This window comes from Dipteris shenzhenensis, chromosome 12 (assembly GCF_047967505.1).
Source record: "Dipteris shenzhenensis isolate YYH24624 ecotype China chromosome 12, Dip_SZ_1.0, whole genome shotgun sequence".
Lineage (NCBI taxonomy): Eukaryota > Viridiplantae > Streptophyta > Polypodiopsida > Gleicheniales > Dipteridaceae > Dipteris > Dipteris shenzhenensis.
The window spans coordinates 45770495-45790622 of NC_141607.1; the positions used below are offsets into that span (position 1 = coordinate 45770495).

Consider the following 20128-nt stretch of genomic DNA (forward strand, 5'->3'; position numbering starts at 1 on the left):
CCCCCTGCCTCTAAGGTTACCACGTCCTCCTCCATAGGACTAGTTTTCTTGAATTTGCTACATATTCTGATTTCTGCCATGGCTTCCAAATGTATGGACAATCCCTTGTTCGATGATGATGCTTGCATATGGAACACTTTCTCTTCTTCTTCTTGTCCATTTCTTTAAGATGAATTGTTAGACAAGGAAGACTTCATTAAGATCTTTTAAAACCAAAAAGGGTATTTCTTTCACACACAAAGTCACCACTTAATCAATTGGAGAAGAAGAACACAATCACACCACGAAAACGACAACAGACTGGGTACAATCTCCCCCCCCCTTAGATGAGTGGCTCATGCTTCCTCATCTAGAGTATTTATGATATTTCATAAAAGCACCAAGGAGCCAAAATTATCCCTCTCTTCCAAAATGAGGGATTTGCTTTACATAGCCATCTTAGGGCCCAAAAATGAATTATGTCTACTACAAAATATATTGCTCAAACTTGCAATAATAAAGCAAATACAAAATTGGCCCATGGCCATATATAATGCACTATGCACTACGCACTAACTCCACTCCTCACTATGAATACCATCACCTATACTCAAGCCGCCAATTACATTAGTTATTAACAATCGATTGAACGAATCACCAAATCAACCGATCCCAACATAACCGCACTCAAAGCACAATAATCAAGCACAACACGAATAACACTAGCAACATCAGTATTAACATGGAATCACCCACAATACCAACCATCTAGCTTGGCCAAACACAAGCTAGTCAAGCGTCCCCAACTAACCACACAAAGTATCCACTCGGACCCCCACCGTGTCCGGTGCGCTCCTAAGGAGTACTTTGCCATAGTCACACTTGACTAAAATAATAATGTCCAAAACAAGATATATCAGAAATATAATTTCCATAACATCCCTCTTGCTTGGATTGCACAACTGACCTCAGTTGCATGTTTGATTATAGGAACTAATGAGGTCTGGAAAAGTTCGAAAGAATTGCTCAGGCATCCACTGAGCATCATCTCTTGGATGATTCTTAAATTTGAGCAAGTATTTAATACAGACATTTCCTTTTCGGGTCGAGGTCTATTGATGATCAATAATGCATTCAAGTTCTAGAATTTCTTCTTCATCAACAATTAATGGAGCCTCTTCATAGACAGGATGAATAGGTAAAGGTCCTTTGAAGGGCTTTAAGAGGTTGATATGGAAAGCATTATGTATTTTCCAATTATCTGGTAATTCAAGCCTATAAGCTAGATCATTGATTTTCTAAATCACTTTAAATGGTCCATAAAAACGTGGGGACATCTTGATTACTGGCCACTTCTCAACACTCTTCAATCTTCTTTTCTCAATCCGAAGAAGTACATAATCACCTTCTTTAAAAAGCATGTGTTTCCATTTCTTATTAGCTTGTTTTGTGTGCTTCTCTTGAGTGATTACAATGGCTTCTCGAACCTCTTTGAGAATATTTTGATAGTCATGGATAAATGCACCTGCTGCCTCCACTCTATGGGTCAATCGTGTGATAGGAATAGGTAAAACCTTCCCATAGATAATTTCAAAGGGTGCTCTTCCAGTTATAGAATGAGGAGTATTATCATAAGCAAACTATAAGAGATGAATGTATTTGTCCCAAGTCTTTGGTTGACTTCCCGCATAAGCTCTTATCATATCCAGAATAGTACTGTTTGTAACTTCAGTTTGTCCATTCGATTCTGGATGAAAAGCTGATGAGAAATCTAACTTAGTGCCTAGATTATGAAATAATGCAGTCCAAAAATTACTGCAAAACTTCGAATCTCGATCAAACACTATAATCTTTGGCAAGCCATGATGAACAAAGATATGCGTGATGAATATATGTGCAGCTTGCTGAGCTGTTAAAGTCTTCTTGCATGGGATGAAATAAGCTTGCTTATTAAAGCGATCTACTATCGTCCAAATCATATCATTTTGATTCACTGTAGTAGGAAAACCTGTTATGAAATCCATGGATATTTGTTCCCAAGGTTGCGTAGGAATTGGCAAAGGCTTGAGCAATCATGGGGTCTTTCCTTTGTAACTCTTGATCTTCTGGTGAAGTGATGCATTCGGCTACAAACTTAACCACATCTTTTCTTATAGTAGGCCAATGAAATTCTCTTGCTATCACTTGTAAAGTGGCAGTCACTCCCCTATGTCCCATATATGGTGGTTGGTGCATTTCCTCCATTATAATTTGTCAAAAGGGTCAAGTGATGCATAATTTCTTTTGATAAAAGAGGCATCCATCATTGCATGAATAGTCCAACATAGGATTCCAATTATTATTCTCTAATTTGTTCCATATATCGAAAAAGTCTGGATCCTCTTGATAAGAATTCTTCATACCTTCGAAAGGCTGGGTCTCTACAGCAGTGATGTGATCAATGCTTGGCTTTCTGCTAAGAGCATCAGCAACTACATTTTCTTTTCCAGGTTGATACTGAATCATGGGTTGAAAACTCTGTATAAATGATGCCCACTTGATGTGCCTATCGGATATTAGTGGGCTGAGTCAACAAATGCTTGATACTTTGCTAATCGATTTTGATAAGAAAATCAGCTTCCATCAAATAATGTTTCCACATTCTTTATCATATTTACTATAATTGCATTTCGCTGGTTTTAATTTTCGGCTCTCATATGCTATTGGATGTACATCTTGCATAAGCACGACTCCAATTCCATATCCACTAGCATCGGTTACAACTACAAAGAATGGTCTAGAGAAATCAGGTAGTTGCAACACAGGAGCTTGCGTGAGAGCTTCTTTCAAAGTTGTAAAAGATTTATCTTAACGCTCGGTCCATAAGAAATGTGTAGTTTTTCTAAGAAGGTCTGTCAATGGATGTGCAATGTATGCGAAATTCTTGACGAACCTTCTATAAAAGCTACACAATCCCAAGAATGATCTTAATTCATGTATATCTCGAGGTTTAGGCCATGTGACTATGCACTCAATCTTCTTTGGATCTACTTGAATCCCATCGGCGGATACAATGTGACCCAAATACTCTATCTGATCTTGAAAGAAACTACTCTTTTCAAGATTTATGTACAATTGATTTTCTTTCAAGGGTGAAAAGACTAGCTTCAGATGTTCCTTATGCTCCTCAATGTCTTTGCTAAACACCAGAATATCATCGAAAAATACTACCACACAATCTTGGTGTTTAAGAAAGATTCGGTTCATCATTCTACTAAAAGTAGTTGGAGCATTAGTTAGCCCAAAAGGCATAACTGTATATATCCTCTTCTACCGTACGTACTTGATGAAGGCCAGATTTGAGATTTATCTTACTGAAGACCTTGGCCCCTTTCAATTTGTCCAAAAGATCATCAATCCTAGGGATTGGATATTTGTTCTTCACTGTGATTTTGTTTAATGCAAGATAGTCTATGCACATTCGATAGGTTCCATTTCTCTTTTTGACTAATAAGACAGGTGCTCCATAAGGAGAACTGCTGGGTCTTATCAATCCTCTCTCTATTAGTTCCTCCACTTGCTTTTGAATTTCCTTTTGTTCTAGGTGATTGACTCTATAAGGAGCTTTGCAAGGTGGAGTATTGCCCGGTAGGGTTTCTATCCTATGATCTTTAGTCCAGAACATGGTAGTCCAGGAGGTAAATCCTCTAAGAAACAATCAAAAATTTGAGAAAGAGACTTTTGGTGTGTAAGTTTAGTGTTGGATGAGTAGCCATTACCGTATTCACCAAAATCAGATATGTCTTCTCACATTTTCTAATTGCTCTTTTAGCTTGTGTGTGGTAGAGTAAAGGACTGTTGATCTTAGGTTTCATTGAGCTTTTCACACATATTTCTTGTCTGTCCTTTTTAATCTACATCTGATGTGAATCGTAATCTATCTTAGGATTATATTGATGCCTCCATGGCATTCCTAAGATGATGTCCACTCCCTGTAGGAGTGCCACTAGAAAGTCTCGTGTATCCTTGTAGGGTTTGATTGAGATTTCAAGATTCTTGACTACGCTAGCGCAATTGTACTTTGTTTTGGTAAAAGCAGCTTTGACCTTGTAGTTAGATGGGAAAGACTCTAGGTTTAGCTTTGCTAAGGCTCTTTTCGGAATGAAATCATGTGCACTACCATCGTCATGCAAAATAACAACCTCTTTGCCATTAAATTTTTAGAAGAGCATGACAATTATTCTTACCTCCCTCTTGCTTGGCTGCTTCGTTCGTCAATCATGTGCACTTTCGCCATCGGGGTCTTCTTTCTTTCAGGACACTCAGTGGCTATGTGTCCCACCTTGTTGCACTTGAAACACCTTATTTCTTTCTTTGGAGAATTTCCACCGTTCGGCTTCGAAGAAGAATCTGTCTCCTATGGAACAAGATTTGAAGAAGGGCTTTTAATCAAATCTCTTTTTCTTATGGAAGGGTACATGCCGTTCTAAATCTGTCCATTTCTTTGGGATCCCATTCTTCCTCTCACAATTCATTGCAAGAGAAATCGCAGAGTTTAGTGAGCAAGGATGAAACATGTTAATCTCGGCTCTCAACTTAGATTTTAGACCTGCCACATACTTCATGCGTTGATCTCGCTCATTAACTTTCTCTAAGGACTATAATTGGATCAACGTTTGCCAAAATCTATTAGTATATGTGGAGCTCGTTTCCTTATCGAACTGCCTGAAAGTATCCCACTGTTGTCTAGCTTTTGATTTGAAATGTGAGGGAAGAAAATATCTCTTTATGAGCTTTTGAAAAGACTTCCAAGATTTTGGTCACCTTTTACTGTGCTTAGTGATGTTCCACCAAAGTGTAGCACTCTCCACTAAATGATTTGCAGTACATTTAATCTTATCTTTTTCAAAGAATTTCTCCCCTGAAAAATAATCATCTAGCTGACTGATCCAAGACAAGACAGTGCGTGCTTCTTTCTTTTCATCAAAATTTTGAAATGAGAAATCTTTTCTACTTTTCTTACTCTCCTTCCTCGAATTATGTGCTCTTAGTGTGGCTTTGACTGTCCTGATAATAGGATAATTGTCAGAACCATCATCGGATGACTCATTGTCAGATGAATGCCTCTTTCTTTTCTTATCATTGATTTTCTTTTCCAATCTCTCCTTAGGCTCACACTCATTGGCCAACTGTGCCTGAAGTGCATCTAATTGCTCCTGAAGCGTGGGTGGTTGTGGCTGATGCGCTATGATAATGCGATTAATACAAATAGAGCGGAGCAAAGAAAAAATAAGGATACTAAGTGTATGAGAATGAAACGGATGAAAACGTGTGATTCGAGTGTATGATAAGAAATGGATGGCAGAAGATACTAAGTATATGAAATATAAAGCAAAAGAAATCACTTATCTCGCTCTTTGATCGGAGGTAGAAAGGACTAGAGTGGGAGATATGTGACTGATGATGTCGCTCGTAGTCATCTATGCACTCGACTGATCTCCAATTATTGCTCGGTGATTCGTGGTTCCAATCGCCTTCTTGATTCAAGCTTCTCAGATTTTGCTTTGTCTTTTTTTATTTTTTATTTTGTACGCCTTTCTTGGTCGGTAGAGGGGCCTCTCACTTTTGTGTTGCAGATCGCCAAAGGACAAAGTCTTCTTTTCTTTTCTTTTTCCTTTTTTTTAAAATAAAATAAATTCTTTAAAGGGACTTTGCACCTTGGGGTCCCTTACTTTGTAAAAAAAAAATCAAAGAAATCCTTTAACTAGAAGACGCTGTGCATCAATCCTCAGAGTCCGTGAATTAAGGAGACGTGTGCAAGATTTCAGAGATGATGGCGACGGCGGATATGCCCAGTCATAGTCATTCTTTTGTAGATGTTGTTTTCCCAAGGACAGCACAATGGAGTCTATGGAGTAATTGCAGATTTGCTTGAGTCTGCGCGCGGGCAGAAGCTGCCGTAATGAGCCGAGGGTTGCTGACTATAGGTTTGTAGAAACAGGCGCACGTAGTCTATAGGCGGGCAACGTAGGGATAGTGTAATTAATAGAGGCAACCTTTATGTATTAGGACTGTGGGACTGCGTGAGTCTGCACGCGAAATCACGGAGGGCTAGAGACGTAGGGCCGCGGGCTGTCACGAGTACGCAAAATCGGAGGAAAAAGGCTCGCGGGTCAGAGTCCTATGACATGGCACGTGGGCAGAGAGAGGTTAAGGGCTTTAGCCTTTGGAGCTTCCTTGGAAAAAAAAATTTTTTGAAACAAGGCACGACAGACGAGGCTTTGTTGGCCTCCAAAACACACGCGCGGCAAATCTTTTTTTTAAGTTTCTTTTCCCACGAGTTCGTCCTCTTGAATTCCCCACGAGACTTCTCTTTCCAAGGTGTCTTTCTCTTCTTGAATCCACACCAGGAAACTTCAGACTTTCTTTTCCTTCTTCACAAGAGCGTAACATGAGCTCTGATACTACCAAAAAGGGTATTTTTTCCCACACAAAGTCACCACTTAATCAATTGGAGAAGAACACAATCACACCACGAAAACGACAGCAGACTGGGTACAATCTCCCTCCCCCCTAGATGAGTGGCTCACGCTCCCTCATCTAGAGTATTTATGATATTTCATAAAAGCAACAAGGAGCCAAAATTATCCCTCTCTTCCAAAATGAGGGATTTGCTTTACATAGCCATCTTAGGGCCCAAAAATGAATTATGTCTACTACAAAATATATTGCTCAAACTTGCAATAATAAAGCAAATACAAAATTGGCCATATATAATGCTCTGTGCGACACCTCGATCGGTACCTTCGCACTAACTCAATCCTTGCTATGAGTTCCATCACTTGTACTCAAGCCGCCAATTATATTAGTTATTAACAATCGATTGAACGAATCACCGAATTAACCGATCCCAACGTAACCGCGCTCAAAGCACAATAATCAAGCACAACACCAATAACACTAGCGACATCAGTATTAACATGGAATCACCCACAATACCGACCATCTAGCTTGGCAAAACACAAGCTAGTCAGGCGTCCCCAACTAACCACAGAAAGTATCCACTAGGACCCCCGCTGCATCTGGTGCGCTCCTAAGGAGTACTTTTCCATAGTCACACTTGACTAAAATAATAATGTCCAAAACAAGATATATCAGAAATATAATCTCCGTAACATCTTTGCAAAAGTGGCTGCAATCTTCAAGGAAAAACAATGCCTCTTTTCTACTTTAATTCAAAAACAATGGCCTCATTTTCAACTACTCTATATTTGCTTCATCCCCAAAAGATAGCTGTTATATTTGCATGAAGAATGGCTGCTGCAAATGATGGAATATGCTCTCTCTAGGAGAAAGGTCATACTTGATATTATCTTTCTTCTTGAATTACAAGTAGGCCATACATACAAGTTGCAACCCCTATTTCGGAATGATTGGCTTCAATGACAATGGCATCTGGACTTTCCAAAGCATGTTACCTTCACCTTGTTGACCAGATCATTTTATGTTGGGCCCATCTTTTCAGGCTTAACTCTTTTCTTGCTGAACATCTTCATATCTGGCTGATTCTTTGTGTCAGCATTTGTTGAGGCTGCTTCCTTGCAAATCTTCACAGGAGCAAGCTGGGTCATCCTTTGTATTTGTGGGCTTCGATCATGCACCATTGGCTCGGGCTAGCTGCTTTCTTTGTAGTGCCCCTTGCCTTCCTGACAAAGCTGGTCGAATTCTTACATGCTTGCAACATTTCTTCAAGCATCCTAGCTGCCTTCTTCAATCGAATAGGTCGAATCTATTGCTACTGTAAATGGCTTCATCATCCCTTGATGAGCTACTCTCCTCCCGACCTTGGACTGTAAGCAAATTTCTCTGATCTCTTCACCTTGGACGGCTTCTTCTACTACAATGCTCGGGCTCCCCTGCTATAATCTTGATCTGCTCTTGCATCAGCACTCAAGCTCTCCTTGTGAGTTGCTAGCTCTGATAGATTCAACGATCAAACATCTTGCTATAATTCTTTTCCGCTGGTGCAGACGAAATGTGTGTGAATTCCGCTGGTGCAGACGAAATGTGTGTGAATTTCCAACACATATGTAACGTCTGTCGTTGAGTAGTTGGGTCAAGCCAATCTTCTTTTATTTTCTCAAATGCAGTAGATTCAAAATCTCTGAGCATCTTTATCAACAAAATTAGACATATTGCATCAAATTCCTTGATAGCATACAGTTGAATTCGCAGAATAGTAGGCTCCAAGCTGGGATACTTCTGAGGCATAATTTAACGTCGGAAATAAGCACTCACCCTAAGGTTTATTCACCAATAAAGTCTATTCACACTATGGGATGTGGAGGGGGATGTCCCTTTGCAATTATAACTCCCTCACAAAGGGGGATGTCCCTTTGCAGTTAAATTATGCCTCAGATGTTGAGCAAAATCCAAGGGAAGGAGAGCCCGATGGAGTTGGGGCTGGGCTTTACACAAGAGGAGAGGCCAATGGGAAGGGACAGACGAGTGGGGGCTACAGCGAGGGAACCTATCACTGCAGAGGAAGCTCCAAGGGAGAAAAAGCAGAGGGTTGAAGATGCGTACCAGGAGGACGAATGACCAAGGTGATGATAGACAAGGGTGAGAGGACAGAGGAGTGGGTCTGCAGCAGCAGTGAGGGAACCTACGACTACAGAGGAAGCTCCAAGGGGGCAGAAGCAGGGGGTGAATGGGTGACAAGGGTCATGACAGCCAAGGGTGAAGGGAAAGGAGGGAATTGCGGAAAGGAAATGCAAAGAAGGTAGAGAGGGCTGAGCTAAGGGTGGAGAGGGGGAAGTGGGAGAAAGCATGGGATGTAGCAGAGCAGGCGACAGAGGGGACGGGCAAAGGAATCCCTAAAGCTGACCCTATAGCTGTTTGAACATGTACTAGGGGCTTTTGAGTAGTAATTTGAGCAAGATCAAAGGACTCCTCCCTCTTCAGGGAGGCGGATTGCCCAGGATGATCTTCTCTGGTTGCTTTCCTTATGAGAACTTCGTCCATGATCTCATCCTCGCCTGCTGCTTGCAGCAGGCCCATCACCTGTTGCTTTCTTGCTGCTTTTATTGCCTTTGATACCTTAACCACACTACAAGATGTCCTGAAACCAAACACAACTGCTAGAGTCAATTCGCACCTTGGAAACAAGCCTGGACTGGGCTGGAAACTTCAATCGCTGTCAAAAGGTGGCCTGGGGCAAAAGCCACAAGGGGTCAAGGAGCGCAGGAGACCCTTGCAGGCCACAAAGGCTGTCACGGGAGACTGGAAGGGCTGGAAGAGCCCTAGGACAGGCATGGGTTGGGCAATCAGCCCGAGAGAGAGAGAGAGAGAGAGAGAGAGAGAGAGAGTGCCAAACTATTAGATATAGGAAATGATCTTGCAAGCATGACATGAATCGTACCAAAGAAGCCTTCAATATCCTCAAGGAAGAGCACCACAAAATAGGAAAAAACTTTGAAGTGATCAGTATACATACATACATTTACACACATACTAAGATGTTGGGATTCTATAACTTTTCCAGAGGCAAAATGGTACAATGTGCCATGATAAACAGAATACCTTGTCCAAATGCTCGCAGGCCAACAACATTCAACCACACTGGCGACCTCTTCATGTGAAAATGAAGCAATGAATAGTACGATTTCATTTGGAGTGCGAATGATTAATATCAAAGATTCACCTTGCCGCTTGTTTGACTTCAACCTCAGTACATTTGTAAACTGATATTCCATAAACATTTGTGGAAGTAAAACAGACCCACAGAGATGGAGAAATAGAAGTAGCTATGGAAGACATTCAAATAACTCATGGCCGAAAATCCAAAGAGGAAAGAACAAATTAATTCCAAGGAGCTTTGCCCTTTTCTCAGCAGTCCAGAAATCTGAGGTATGTGTATGGTGGTTTAGTTTACAGGAGCATATCTAAGTATAGAGGAGCAGTCTATGCAACCCCATATAGATGGCAACATTGCCTTAGAAGTAGCTTGACTGATCATGGAGAATATTTAGATGAGCTAAGATTTTTGCAGCCAAAGGTCGAGTTGCATTTGTGCCATCCTGCGTCAATGATACAAGTGGCATCTGTGCCACACTGCCATATTGTGATCTGTACTTGTCTTTCCTAAAAAGTCTTTCCAAGATCCACAAGGCTTTTTCTTGGACTCCTGCAGAACCACTAGTGAGCTTTCTGATAATTGGCATGGCACCTTCAGCTTCCACAATAGCATCAGATCCTCTTTCCCAACATTCATCATATACAAGAGTTGCCAAGGCACGAAGAGCAGCTTCATCCGACTCCTCTTCCCTGTCTTCCAAAACCTGTATAAGTGGTCTGATGGCATCTGACTCCAGTAGACAGAATGTTCCCTTGACAGAACAAACACCCCTATGAACTCTACAGGTTGCTTCAGGAGGAGCAGTACAGCAACACCAACCACCCGTTTTCTTAGAAGGCACACTAAGTTTTATGGTGCTTGCAGAAAACTGCTCAAGTGACATGGCTGCTCTGCATTTAGTCAAGTGAGTTGCAGAACTGAGTAGATTTACCAACAAAGGAATAGTGTCATGTTCAGCAGTATACTGCTGAAGTTGTATATCTGTTTGAAGCGTGAAGCGTATCAGAGTTGCAGTGGCATTCTCCACCAGAAGACTATTTGGAATTTTTCCTGTGCTTCCTGTAGAGCACCGTTTCAGGATGGTTACAATGGAAGAAAGGACTCCGGCTTGCACCATCGTCTGTGTAACTTGCCTGTTATTTATAGGGAGATTGCTAAGGATGCCCATGGCAGCTACCTTTTCTTCTTCCAATGAACCAGAAAAATAGTCGACCAGTACTTTAAAGGAACCTAGTCCCATTTCGTCTGCCAAGACCTCTCCACCTCCGTCTTGTGTTAGATGATACAGAAGTTTTAATGCATAAAGGCAGACCTCCGATTTATTTGCATCTTTCACGTCAATAAAACGAATAAGCAGCTGAATGCAACTGCCTTCCCTTAATGTTTCTCTCACACCCATTGAAGTAGAATGACCACAGATGCAATTCAGAGCTCTGAGAATATGACACTGTATACTTGGCCCTGTCAAGTTAAGAAGAGCAAGCAGTTGAAAAATGGCTTCATCTGTGTCAGCATAATTTCCCCATAAATCCCCAACATTAGATGGTTTGCTTGACATAGCAAGATTTGCAAAAACAGCTGCCGCATGCTCCCTTGTAGTTGTCACTATTGACTTTACAGTGAAGAGAAGCTCCAGTAAGGGCTGCACAATGCCAGCTTTAATCATGGGATCCCTGTTTTCTGGTAGGATTGACAGGTTTCGAAAAGCCCCAAGTGCCGCAGACTTAGTTCCCATATCGACAGCTGAAGCCATTTTGACAAGGGGAGCCAAAATGCCTCGTTGAACTAAAAGGGCTCTGTTGTGATCTGTCAGTTGCATCCGTGACAAGGCATTTGCCATGAGAATCTGGGTTGTGTTTGATCCTGCTGCAAATGAGAACACTTGTAAGCTAGGAAAAAATCTACAAACTAACTACTTTGGAAAGAGCGAAAAACTCATTTAAAGATCTCAAGTTCTCGCTTAGTTGGGTTGCAACAACCAGAAGGATTTCGATTTCTTCAATAGCTTCCCTTCACATAAATATCTACAAACTACCTCCCTTTGTTTAGTTGAAGAATTTCAGTTTTCCAATAGTTCCCTTCATGTGTGTGTGTGTGTGTGTTTGCGCGCGAGAGTGCTCACACACACACACACACATAGAGAGAGAGAGAGAGAGAGAGAGAGACCTTCTTCAAGGCACTGCACAAGGGGTTGAAAATAATTAGCTTCTGCCATAAGGATAACATTGTCATTGCTCTTTGTAAATAAACTCAAAATCTCTTTTGCATCAGCGGCAGCATGTGCATGTTCACTGCTGGCAGTAGTGACCAGCAATAAAATGCAGCCCTGCACTTTGGAAATCTGCTCACACAAACTTTCGTCTTTACACAACTCCAGAAGTAATGCTACTGCTTGTCTCACCTCCCCAGCATCACGTGCAAGTGAATGTACTGCATAGTCTATGGCACCTGCATCACAAATTTTGACCTGCCGTACAAGTCCTTCAGCTCGAAATAAGAGAATCCACAAGTACTATTAAACAAACCCCCAACAAAAAAGACCCAAGCCTTTTGATTCAAGCTTCAGGCATCTGAAAGAGCTTCTCTTCTCCAAACAGAGCCTCATAAACAGGATTCCAAACACAACAGAACACAGGACGCTTCTTACCCTGTTGTCCTTGTTGCCTGCTACCAAAATATTCAGAGTTGCAAACGTCTTCTTTCTAAGATCACGCTTGCTTGATCCAAGGAGACCCACCAATACAGGTATCAAGCCCTCAGATGCAATCCAGTGCTTGTGGACTGATTTTTCCTCGCAGAGAGCTTGAAGCTCAAGCAACGCCTCAATTATGTCGTCCTCATTCTCAGACTTTAGCCTTGCAGACATTGCTGCCAGCCTTATCACAGTGTTTCGATCCTTCCACTCCTCAATAGATTGTTGCAGTAACCTGTTGGGCCTCGTAGCCGTGCTTTGGAGCTCAATTTTCGTGACAGGACACACATTGTGACCCTCGGCAAACCACTTTTGTATAGCGGACATCTCGAATGTTTGCCCCGAGTCTATCTCGACTGGATTTTCCATTACATCCTGCGTGATGGGGCAGTAGAAAGTTTGCAGCGGTGGCAACGGAAGCCTTCCAAGGCCTTTCCTTTTCTCTTGATACTGGTTCTCTCTCTCGGTCGCAGAACTCAATGCATCAGCACAGCTCAGGAGGGAGAGGATCTGCTCGAGCTGGAAGACCTCCATTTGATGTTTATCGAGCTCGACTGATTCTTTCTCCTTTCTCAATTCCTCAAATTCCAGCTTGAGGGATGAAGGATCTAATGGAATGCCAGCCAATTTGGCAAACTTGGAAAGCAAATTGTTGGCGTGCTCAGAGTCCTTCCATCGATGTCGTACGCCCAACTCGACTTCATCCGATAAATCGTCCTCTGCCGTGGACGTCCTGAGCTGCGCGCCCTGCATTTTTTGGCAGAGATCTTCGAGCTTACTTTTCGTCCTGAGTGAGAGTTCCAACCCGTCTACTGGAATTTGGCTTAGCGCCAATCCAATGGACTTCATGACTTCCTGAACGCGTTTCATGTAGGCATGGCAATTGAGCAGGAGAAAAAATCTGCTCTTGCTGGTGCAAATGTTGATGAGCTCCTTGGCATTCTGGAGCTCCGTTGCCAGAGGCTGGAGAGCTGTTTGAAAGGCATATCTGCTCTCCAGCGAAGCTTCCTGGACGTCCTCGAATATCTCCTGGGTCTTCTCGAGGAAGGAAGAAAGCTGAGCGAAGCACTCACGGCATACGACAACATTCTTGGCAGCGCGGGCGATGTCGGGGATGTGTTCGAGCAAAAGGGGGGAAGAAACCGAGGCGGGTGTGTGGCCAAGGCTGGCACGGAGCATGCTTGTGAAGCTTGGCGAGAGAATGGGAATCGAATCGTCACTGCGGATAGCACGATCGAGCACGATCGGATAAGAAACTCCAAACTCTCCGATTGTCGGAACGCAATTCGAGGGACGGAGTCTTACCGGAAAGAGTCCGATGATCGATCTCTCCCTCGCGAGAATTTCTGTGCGTGAATTTCTGCAGAATGGCAGCCGCCGGGGACGGCAAGGCAGCTCGTGACGCTGAAAATTTCACAGACGCGCAAACAAATCTGCGATCCCCGGCAAAGACCCGGTCTTCGTTTCTCACCGAGCTTCAACTTTACGTTGCAACGCGCAAACTTCCCTACGTCGCAAGACTGTCGATCACGTTTGAAGCTTTCTTTCTGTACATCCCCTCGCTATCTCCACCCAGAGGTCCCATACACTTTCCGAGCAAAAAGTCCGAGCATAATTTTTGAGACCAACCATGCTTGTATATTTCTCAAAGAAATATACAATTCTTTCTCAATTTCTCATTTATGGAACCATATACTTACTTATTTTTCATTATAACCCTCATTTTAGAGAACATCATCTATATATGAACAAATAGTGAACACTTTAGAAACTCCTATAAATACCCCCCTACCATTCTCTCTTTTGAGGATTATGGTAATTAAATCAATTTAAAAGAGTTTCCCTAATCTTTAGCAATCCCATATTTGAAGCTCTCGTATAACAATGTATACCATATTCCTTGGATGAGTAGGAAAAAGATATTGGAAACCTCATACTTGAGGCCATTATAATCTATCATAAATTAATCTCTAATACATTATTAAATATGGGAAGGCAAGGAACGAATTTTTAAAATATTCCCAATTCTCCAAACCTAAGTACTTTTAAGGAAATGTGGTCCCTATTGAACTCCTTCCTACCATAATATGAATTAGGGAGAAGTTGTAACTCTCATATACATCTTGAAATTTTTACTTTTTATCTTTTATAACTATCAAAAGTATAATTTTAAGCCTACCGTTGCATAGATCATGAAAATTTGAACATTTTTCCTTTTTACATCTCCTCAATCTGAGATAAGGAGCAAAAGTTATGACCCCTTTTGCGTAGGCTCTCCAAGGGTATTCCGACGGCGGAATAGGGTTGGGGAGCAAGCTCTTCAAACCATATTCCTATGGGAAAATACACTTAGAGGGTCTATTAAAAAAGTATTATATTATTTTCTTAGGTCATCCTGAGGAACTATAAAGAGGATATTTGCTCAAAATTTCATGATCCAACCAATGGTAAAAGGAAAAGAAAGGATTTTTTAAAGTGATAAAATAAGTCACCACTCGGACATTATATATGTATATTATATAAAGGTATATTTATATTTGTATCTATTTATTAGTATTTCATATTTACTTACATATTCCTTGAAATAATTTGGATTTTTTTGCTCCCCAAAAATGACTTGAGTCAATATATTTTGACCCCTCCTACCTTTTGTCCGCTCGTTGCTCGGGGATTTTTGCTCAGAAAATGGAAACCCCCCCTTTAGCTTTACGCGTCTTCTTCGATTTCGTGCCTGTGCACTCATCCTCCACGCCGTCTCCTCTTGATCTCTCTGTCCTTTCCCAGCTCCTCCTCCTCCTCCTTCTCCTTCTCCTTCTTCTTCTTCTTCTTAATTGCGATCGCGTTCGTGCTTCCGGCCCTGTTCCGATGCATTCCTAGCCTTTACCCTCTCCATCCTCACCCTACGAGGCTTTTCTCACAACCAGTTCAGATGAGCCTCCATACTTTTCCATACAGGCTCACAACCCGTGCAGATGAGCCTCCATCCTCACCATCACTGCCAGATGAGCCTCCATACTTTTCAGTGGAAACCTTCTTTTTCTTCTTCTTCTTCTTCTTTTCTTACTTTTATCATCCAAGGCATGACTCCTAACGGGTAGGGAAGGGCCAGTGGGAGGCCATTCCCAGGAGGAATGGGAGATCCTTCGACCATAGGCCCAGAGTTGGAATCTTTATCGATCCACGAGCCGAAATCTTAGGATGGCCGACACATAACCCATCAAGGCCGAGATTTTTGGCCTGCCCTCTGGGTAGCCTTAGCAACGATGCAAGTTTTTGGCCTGCCCTCTGGTTTGCCTTAGCAACATATGTAATTTTGGGAAAGCAAAAATTAGGCATTTCTTGAATTTTTGGCCTACCCTTACAGGGTAGCCTTAGCAATGGTTCTACTTTGGCAAAGCTAAAATAGGGGAGTTTTTAAATTTCATAAATTCTAGAATTTTTTCATTGGCCTTTGTTAAAGCTGTCAACCCAATAAATGGGGCAATTATGCACAACTAACGATTTTGGGTCTCTCTCTCTCTCTCTCACACACACACACAGCTTCCCTCACTCCACCACTCGTCCCTAGCCCACCCACCCTTCGCCTCCCCATTCTCTCTCTTAGCTTTCCTCACTCCACCACTCGTCCCTAGCCCCCCCCTTCGCCTCCCCATTTATTTTGGGCAAGCCTATTGAATGACATGTGTCATTCATCTTTTTGGACTGCCCCCAGGGTAGGACTTAGTATAGGCTTGGGGTTGAAACCTTTGCATCACATGTTGTTTGAATACATCTAACAGAGTGTCATCGTCCCCGATTTTTGCGATGATTGTCTTGTCCATGTGTGATATGTCAATACGTTCAGCACGTCCTAAACAAAAGCAAAATACAAAGTTAAGTGACAGAAAATTTAAAATTATGTGACAATATTATAATTGCAAAGTCAAGATCATGCCAATATACCATATGAGCAAATCCTTGCGGAAAGACCCCAAGGTACAAAGTTGATATTGTATAGTGAACTTAACAAATAATTAAAAAAATTTACGTTGGAAACATGGTCAAACAATATACCATTTGAGCAAAACCTTACGAAAATACTCCAAGGTACAAAGTTGACAGCATGTGTAAAAACATTATCATGCATCTGTAATCTTCCTTATTCTGGGTTTTAAGGTAATTAAGACAACATCAAACAATATACCATATGAGCAGATCCTTGCGAAAATACCCCAAGGTAAAAAGTTGATATCGTACAATGAATTTAACAAATTCAAAAATTTTATCATGGCAATCAATATACCATAGGCTATCAGAGGGATCGATGCCCCCCCCCCTCCAACCAACTGAACAAAACAAACACTACCTAGCGAGGTAACACAAGCTAATGAAGGGGATATAATGGGGGAATCTGTACCATAAACAAATGCAAGGGGTTTAGTGGTGTTCCTGGGACCTAGGCTTACGATTGATGATCTGCATTCAAATCTACGCAATTGACGTTGGCGATTCAAACCAAGTTTCCAATTTTGATAGAGGGACTGATTTGGGGAAGAATCACCCTCTTTTTTTCAGGAGGATGTCTGGCTTTCAATACAGCAAGGCTCGCAGCAGCAGACATATGGAGTGGGATTCTTGTGTTATCGCAAATAGGCATGAGTTCTCTTCCTATACCACGATCGAAGATTCTCAGAAATGCGCCACAAAGAGTATCCTGCTACCTGTGATGGCATAGTTTTTTATGAAGCGCGGTCTAAAGCACCGCACGGATCATGAGCAACTTGCAATTTAATTGAAGGGGCTGTCTATCAAACTAATTAGCGCCATAGAGCTGCTTTGAACACTATTGCTTACGCTGGGTACTGTTGCTTTGATGGCTCCCTTTAGACTCGAGGGATTAGCTACCTTGAATTCCCTTTTTTTTTGTTCTTTTTGGTTCATGGGGCAAGGGTAATCACAGATGGTGGAGGAGGAGCCGAGGGTGATGGAGAGGGATGGTCTGCTGGCTGTGAGGGGGGCAATGTATCTCATTTGCGACCTCCGTGAAGGTCGAAGCATTGGCTAGTTTTTCTTCCAAACCACAAAAATCAATTGCCAGTACTGCTGACTGAAGGCCAAGGGTACTTAATTGCATAGCTACGCTAAGCTTCCAACTTTGTTTCAGTGTGGAGGCTTAAGAGAGCGGCCAGGGAGCAGGAAGAATAAAGCAATGGCAAAGGAGGCGGCTGGGAGGGTATGACACACGAGGGATTGATCTCTGGCACTCGTTGTGGCTATCCGTTCTTACCAACAGCGCTGCACTTTTGGAGGTCGTTCTGACGCCATCAGACAGAAGTAATAGGTGGGCATTCGAGGGACAGATATGTGATTGGAGAAGCTTGAGGGAATTGTGGTCTCCTTACGAAGTAGAGAAGGTTCTCTCACAAAGAAAGCGAGAGGGGGAGGGAGAAAGAGCGTATCAAGCCTACAGTTCTTTGGCTCTCGCTTGGCCTCCCCCCTCCACTTGCCCTCCCTCTCCCCTCGCTCCTCCCCCATCCATGCCTCCCGCTACTCTCTTACGACTGTAGGAGGATCCGTCCTACATGCCCAAAGGAGTCGGCCATGAGTCCTCCAACATCAGCTCAATGCCAACGTCCGCAAGCAACCGAACAAACACGATCATCTCAAGAGACCAGGAACCAATCCTAGGCTTCTCTCCTTGAAGAAAAAAACACTAACTCACACATGGTCGAGGATCTTGCGCGGTTGATAAAACATCTCCCGCGCCCAACTCGGCATCCTAGCTAGTGAAGAGAAGGTCGCAAAGCAATGGAAACGATAGAAAAAGCAATGCAAACAACAAAAAAGACACGTACCTGAGCAGATGTGTTTCGACAAAGCCTTTGGTCTTGGGATTTCTGAGGAACCAGAGTTTGGAGTGACACTTTCTTATTGCTGGACTTTCTCCAACAAATTCTTCTTATGGTATTCTTCACAATAACGAGTTCTGCTCTAGCTTCAAAGTTGGAACGTTTATATAGATTTATCATGAAAAGCGTGTGTATGCTTTTTGTGTTTCATATGCTTCTACTAAGAGTTTTGTTTTTAAAGCACAAAGCAAAGCGCTCCTCATACACTCAATTCAATAAAAAAGCAAAGCTTTCCAAATCCACACCATTAGATCTTGACAAAATCAATGTATGAAATTGAGACAAGTGGCTTAATGAGAGCTCTTGAAAGCCAAACATCCCTTTAGGCTGCCTATCGTAAAAATATCCCTCAAATTTTGATGAAAATTCAATAAAATAGATTTTTTTTGGCATCCATTGATTGGAGGAGCATGTGAGAATCCCATGAAATTCTCCACCTTTTTCTCTCTCTTTCTCTCTTCTTCATCCCAATCCTCCACTTTTTGTGGTCTTCTTCTCCTTCTCTCTCTCCCCTGTCTTCTTCTCCTTCTCTCTCTTCCCCTCTCAGCTTCCAATTCATCCCCTTTTTTAGCTCACCATCTAGGGCAGCCACATGAATGAAATTCACCTTGTTTCACTTGTTTGGAAGTGCATTTTTCCTATTGGGTCTTCTTCATTGGACTTCAATGCAGACTTTAAAGTGGTTCACTCTCTCTCTCTCTCTCTCTCCCCTTCTTTATCTCCTCAAGTCTTCTTACACATTATCTCCACCTTTTCTTCTAGACCCTCCCTTCTCTCTCTCTCTCTCTCTCTCTCTCTCTCTCTCTCCCCCCTTTATCTCCTCCAATCTTTCTCCACACCATTTCCAGTGGATTCCTTTTTGTTTACTTTTTTTATCTTTAGCAGGCCTTATGAATGATTGAATATCATTCACCTTGTTTTACGATCACAAGCCGAAATCTCCCAAGATATTTCTCTTGTTCATTCCATCACTATCTCCGTCGCCCAGGCAACGGTGGGCTCCCTCGGCCAGACAAGTAAGGGCGTTTAGGGTAAAGGGGGCAGTCTTGTGCAACCCCATCTTTTTCATAGTGTAAGGGGCTGCGCCTATAGTTTTTTTGATGTTTTTCAAAATGTAAGGGCATTGCATGAATAAAAATAGAGAAAGGATATAATTTTTCAAAAAAAAAAGAGAAAAGTATATTAACTTGGTGGAAAACCTACATACCCAATACTAAAGGCACTGGTGGGCCAGTACTGTGCCACATTTAGACTATCTTAACTTTTCATAAGAGCTCGACACCTAAGTATATTTTCCCTTTTTCATGCCTCTTTATTGGGTCTTTCCATGGAGAAAATAGGGGAGGGTGGTGACATTGTAAAGGCACCCATCTCTTTACTACCCCCTTTACAGTGTACACCATGGCTACAGTCCGCTGGCATAACGAAGCAAGGCATGGCAATTGTTTCTACAAGGAAGTTGCTTCCCACTGTTGCAAATGCTCCGGATTTGGCCCTACTGCTCGACTCAATATATCATTCTGCAACACTGCCAACTGAAGCCACTGCCTGTTGTGACAAATGACAGCCTTGTACTCACTGGTAGCCCCGATTTGCCCAAGTAGAGAGCCCCAAACTTCGTCTCCATCGAGGCGAGAATTTGCTGGGGTTTAGCATCGTGAAAATAGGAATTCTACATGGGAACATGGCGAGCGGTGGCAAAAAGAGGCAAATATGTCCTCTTTTTCTACACACGAGAACGACCTCTTACACACTAGGCAACATGTGCCCTTCTCGGCCATCAAGGTGCTTTGCCTTGTCATCATAGTCACAAATTGCTCCAATCAACACGTCGCATTTTACTTGTTTGGCCATGTTTGCCTAGTCATGTGCATGCCGCCATTTAAGCCAATCGGAGCATGCCATCGTTCCCTCCAACAACATTGTCTTTTCCATGATGATGTGTCATTATGT

The 20128-nt window shown here is 42.3% G+C and overlaps 1 protein-coding gene across 2 annotated transcripts; it reads right to left on the reverse strand.

The window, feature by feature from the left end:
• Positions 1-9620: 9620 nt before the first annotated feature.
• Positions 9621-13835, reverse strand: LOC147896291 (U-box domain-containing protein 44-like). 2 transcript variants are annotated; one of them, XM_087382469.1, is made up of 3 exons: positions 12243-13835; positions 11762-12062; positions 9621-11461 (listed from the first exon to the last, which is right to left on the reverse strand). In XM_087382469.1, exons 1-3 carry the CDS (start codon positions 13464-13466, stop codon positions 9954-9956), a joined length of 3033 nt encoding a protein of 1010 aa, XP_087238595.1. In that variant the 5' UTR covers positions 13467-13835; the 3' UTR covers positions 9621-9953. The 2 variants fall into 2 exon arrangements, with proteins under 2 accessions (XP_087238595.1, XP_087238596.1); XM_087382470.1 differs by having other exon boundaries at positions 9622-11458.
• Between the last annotated feature and the right edge of the window lie 6293 nt (positions 13836-20128).